The sequence below is a fragment of the Sinocyclocheilus anshuiensis genome, unplaced genomic scaffold, assembly GCF_001515605.1.
Source record: "Sinocyclocheilus anshuiensis isolate Anshui unplaced genomic scaffold, SAMN03320099.WGS_v1.1 scaffold1392, whole genome shotgun sequence".
NCBI lineage: Eukaryota > Metazoa > Chordata > Actinopteri > Cypriniformes > Cyprinidae > Sinocyclocheilus > Sinocyclocheilus anshuiensis.
In genome coordinates, this window is record NW_015542476.1 from 160,989 (window position 1) to 165,929 (window position 4,941).

The window sequence follows — 4,941 nt, forward strand, 5'->3', positions numbered from 1 at the left end:
ACGTTGGTAAATTCTCGGTCGTTTCAAACTGTCCACATAGAAACAAGTGCTCAAGAAAATGTGAAGCCCCTGGCGATGGTATATTACACGTTTACTTCATAAAGTCCTTTAAATTAAGTCCATTCAATTTTCTCAGCACCTGGATAAACGGGAAAAAAGTGGTAACGTGTTAAATGTAGTCATTTAGAAGTAACACATCTAGTTTAAGGACAATGTTTTGGCACTATGTGCCTCAAACTTAGGTATTATTGCATTATGTATTGTCTGCTATGAATTAAAATAGTTTAGAAATCTACAACGTGTCTTGAAACTGTAAATTAATGTTTGTGCAGAGATTGTTGTTGTTAATCTAACTCGTTCTGGGATTGATGAGTTGTAACACCAATTGAAAGAATTAACATTTTAAATTCTTTGCATAAATTGATTGTAAATTAAAGATGAAATAATTAAATTTATTTAAAATTATTATGGTTTACCCCATAGCCATCCCCATTTAATTTTGTATATTTTAATTCAGTTTGTAAATAAATAGGAAATAACAGGTTGTTAGCTTTTTATACAGTCTATGTGACTAACTCTAAAAATATAAGTACATGTGTGTATTAGTCACTGTAACAATAGTGGCAAATGTAGTATACACACTGTTGTGGTTTTTTTTTTTTTCAGCTAAGACATGATATTTCTGTTTACATAGGCACTAATTTTTAGATGAAAACCTAGTGGGGATGTTAAATCAAACTAAACAAGAAAACCTGCTGCTTCAGATGATACCAGTTTTGTCTTTTAACATTGATCTGCATCATCACAAATTAAATTATCAGATTCTTTGCTTCCCCCCTTTCCTCTCTCTCTCGCTCTCTCTCTCTCTCAAGCATACACACGCTGCAGCTGAGAGGACTTGGAATGTCGGTCTGTAGCAGATAGAGGGATGCACGCCTCTCTCAGTAGATTATCCTCACGCATATCGGTTCAGGTTACCAATCACAATGATGCAAAGGAGACGAAACACAATGGAGAACCCTTTATTCTATTCATCTCACAGCCAACATCACGGATGGATTCAAGTCTCAGGTAGGACTGTCCCGTAAGAGGGGTGGAGAGTCAGTGCTTACAGTGAGAACAAGAGGAGAAAATCTGCAACACTTTAGCTTTAGCAATACTTTCTCTAATGCAGCAAGATTTGATTACTGATTTGCACTTTTTGCCCTGAAATACCTTTTTGAGGAGTTGTGAAGGAACTTGATTTGATTAAAAAATGTAAAACAGGAAATCTACACTGAAACAGGCAAGCTAGATTAGTGTGTGTATCACGAGTAACCTCCTCAGGCAGATAAAACTGTTTTCTACGTTAGAGAAATGAGATTGGAACTCTGTGCCATGGCAACACACAGTCATTTATTGTATTTTAAACAGATGTGTTAATTGAGGCATGGCTCTACATGATACTTGTTGATGTGCTTTTTGTGCGGATCTTCTGTCAAGATCAGTTAAGAACACGGTTCAGAGAATTTCAAAGGAATTTATGATATAACCCGGAGAAAACAGCTGCCCAGTAAGTCCTTGTAGAAAAGAAACTTGAAAATAGGTCTGTTTAATACTGAGCCAATTCAAAATACTTCCATTTCAGAACAAGGATGTTGGGTTGTAGAGTTGTTGTTTGATGTGTTTTTTCACTGTATCTACAGCGAGTACAAAGAAATTGAGTGCTCATAACCTATTCCTTTTTTCTCCATTTACATACAGTACATGTTCTTACTCGTTCTGATCTCAGACATTTACAGTTGGTGGGTATTTTCTCTCCAGACAAGCACTCTGACACATGGTCATCTGCTGTGAATAATCACAATGCCAAAAATGTATACGGACGAGTCACATGATTACATACAGTAGTAACAGTGGCACATTATTTACTCATGTTGTGCTTAAAAAGTTACCAGGTTTATGCTTTATTAATTAGCAAAGCATATTTAATGCACTGCTGGTTGCATCTATAGGTTTGATACCAAAATACACATTTATGCCATCAGGTGTTAACACAGGCACACCTGTTTTAGGGGTCACTCACATAAAATGTTTTTTTTTTAAACACTTTATTAACACTCTACACTCACATCTATTGTGTTACGGTCAGCCCAGCAGTGTTCAGTGCGCAGGTTTCACTCTCCCTCTACCCATCGTGATGCCCTGCTCAATAATCCACTCTATGAATGTGCGTTCCACTCATGTACCTCTCATGCTCACCAGAAAAGCAAAGTCCGCTCAAATAACGCGCCGACAGGAAATTTCTATGTAGTATACTTGTTCCTGTTTGCAATAGTGCAACTGTGCTGAAACATGGTGTATAGCTATACTGGGCAACGCTGGAAAAATTACTCTACCCTCTCATTCACTGATCTGCTCCCCGCTATGCTCTGCTCACATGCTCCGATAATGTAGGACTATTCATTATTTGGATAATTAGTCAAAAAAAAAAGTTATCTTATTCTGTTGCACAGAACTGAATAAAAATAATATATTGACATTTAATATAAATTTTTTTTCTGCCCAATTTTTTGTATTACTTTCAATAAAAGTATGGTTATTTCATTGGCTAGTGTTTTTTTTAATTCAGTATCTATATTAAAATTGTTGAGTTAAATTAAAAAAGTCTTACAAAATTACTTTATATTATTTAATAATAAATAATGAATACAAAGCATTTTCAGTTTAAGTTTTTGGCCAAGTGCATCCAGAATTTTCATGTCGGTGCATCCTTAGACGACACAAAGAAGTGTTTTGGAAAGGATGTACAAATTTTGGTGCCTACAATGGTATTAGAGGTCAAATGGACATTAAAAATATGTGGGTTAAATTTACTCTTTTTTTATTATTAACACAATAGGAGTTCAAAATGTTTCATATTTTATATTGTTTTGGAAAACAGAGTACCCATATTTTCAACATAAAGAGCATCAACAAGTGACATGCAGGGCAGTGGAATGAAAAAAAAAACATGCAAGGTTTTTTTTAAAACTTGAATTTTTAACTTGAGTGCTGTTTTTGGAACACTGTGTAATGCACTAGAAACAAGCAAAAGAAGCAAGGTAAGCACAGCAATATCGATTGCTGTTCATTATAATGCTGTAATATCACTTTTAGCTTTTAAAATTATTTAAATTAGTTTGGATTTAGCCTTTGTATTTTATTTTAATATTGGACATAACAATCTAGTTCTTTATGAATAAGGCTGGTTGACAGTGTTATTTACTGTAGTAGAATTCCATGCTCTTTCTTTCACTTTTGTATCAAAACTATTCAATGTTCAAATCATTAGTAATCCTTTATTACTTAGTTCTGCTCCCCTAGATCCCATGTTTTTTTTTTTTAAACAGCACATAAAAGGAAGCACAAGTGTGTGCTGTGCCAGGATGTGTTTTATTAGTGGAATCTGTGTTTTTCTTGTGCATGCTCTATCTAGAGTGTGTTTGATCGTGTTTTTGTTGTGATGTGTGTGTGCTTGAGCATGTGTTCTGCAGTGCTTTCTCAGTTACTGTTTAAGAGCCTTGGGACTCTGTCACACACGGCTTCTCTTTAATACCCTGCTAATTGATTTGTCCTCTGGAAAATGTCAGTGGGTGTGAATGAAGCTCACATGCTCCCCTCAGGCTCCTTCAGGTTCTTTCCTAAAGCAGCTTTCCCCTCTCTTTAAACTAAATGACCCATCATAAATATCCCATCAATCCTTTTTTCGCTCAGGTGAACATGCTCATGAATTCCACTTCTGGTTAAATGTCACTGCCACCAAAGATTAAAGACAGGGGTTGTAATTCCAAAACAGAAATCCTCTCTTTTTGTAGCATGATGAGATGTGTGTCCTTACGTATAACAATGGGCTCATATTGTAAATTCAGATTAAACCTGAGTGTAGATGAGGGATTATTGTCTATGTAGAAAAACTAGGTAGTATTCTGGGGCCGTTTACAAAAACTTCCCATCTCGTTTCTTTTGTGGAACACAAAAGATCATGTTTTGAACTGCTACAAAACATAATATTTTGTGTTCCACAAAAGAAACACGATGACTTTGGAACAAGATGAGGGTGAGTAAATTATGAAAGAATAATCTTTTTTTATATGAATTTTCATATATATATATATATATATATATATAAATGAACTTTAATTTTTGGGTGAATTATTCTAAATTAGATCCTGAAAACACCATGGTTACTAACCAGATAAAATAAGATTCTGAGTTGTTGGGATGCTTCTGTAATATGGTCGCTGAAAGTTACTACACTCATTGAAGATTCACTTCAGAGCATGAAAATAAATTCAAGATTTCCCAACATGGAAAATTCTTGAGCAATCATTTAATTTGCAGATGTTTCTTATGCAGTCAGTCAGGCTTTACCGGTCACTTTCTGCAAATCTGTATATTGAATTACAGTAAGTATTAGAAACTAGCTGTGTACTTTGTGAACCGAGTGACATATAATCATATTGTAACTTTCACTTATGTCATTTGGAAGAGGACATAGGTGATGTAACGTAGGGTCATCAATCAGATGTGTAGCAATTGAGATATTAGACACACATGCGTGAATTGTACATACATTGTGACTTCACCATGTATATTGAATTTGAATAATAAATATTAAAGTGGTGGTTGATCAACTTTTTTCGAAGGATTTATTGTGTTTATGGGGTGCAGTGTAACATGCGTTCATGCTTCGTTTAAAAAAAACACATATTTTACCTTTATTCTACACCGCTGTTTCCGTTCTCATCAAAGCGGTCTGTTGAGCTCCTGGTTCTATGAAGCCCCTCCCTCAGAATTACACAGTCGGGCTCAGACTGGTTAGCTGGCCCAGTGTGTTGTGATTCTCTAACCCAGTGTTTCCCAACCTTTTTTTAGTCGCGGCACCCTTTGGAAATTTTAACAAACTTGTGGAACCCTACA

General features: G+C 35.3%; 1 protein-coding gene across 1 annotated transcript in view; it reads left to right on the forward strand.

Moving 5' to 3' along the window:
• Window positions 1-4,941, forward strand: part of LOC107693836 (disabled homolog 2-interacting protein-like) — a 171,142-nt gene continuing 166,201 nt past the window's right edge. Inside the window, exons 1-2 of the mRNA XM_016493359.1 lie at window positions 1-78; window positions 873-1,071. Coding sequence (XP_016348845.1) covers window positions 987-1,071 — 85 coding nt within the window. The 5' untranslated portion in view covers window positions 1-78; window positions 873-986. The remainder of the gene's footprint in view (window positions 79-872; window positions 1,072-4,941) is intronic.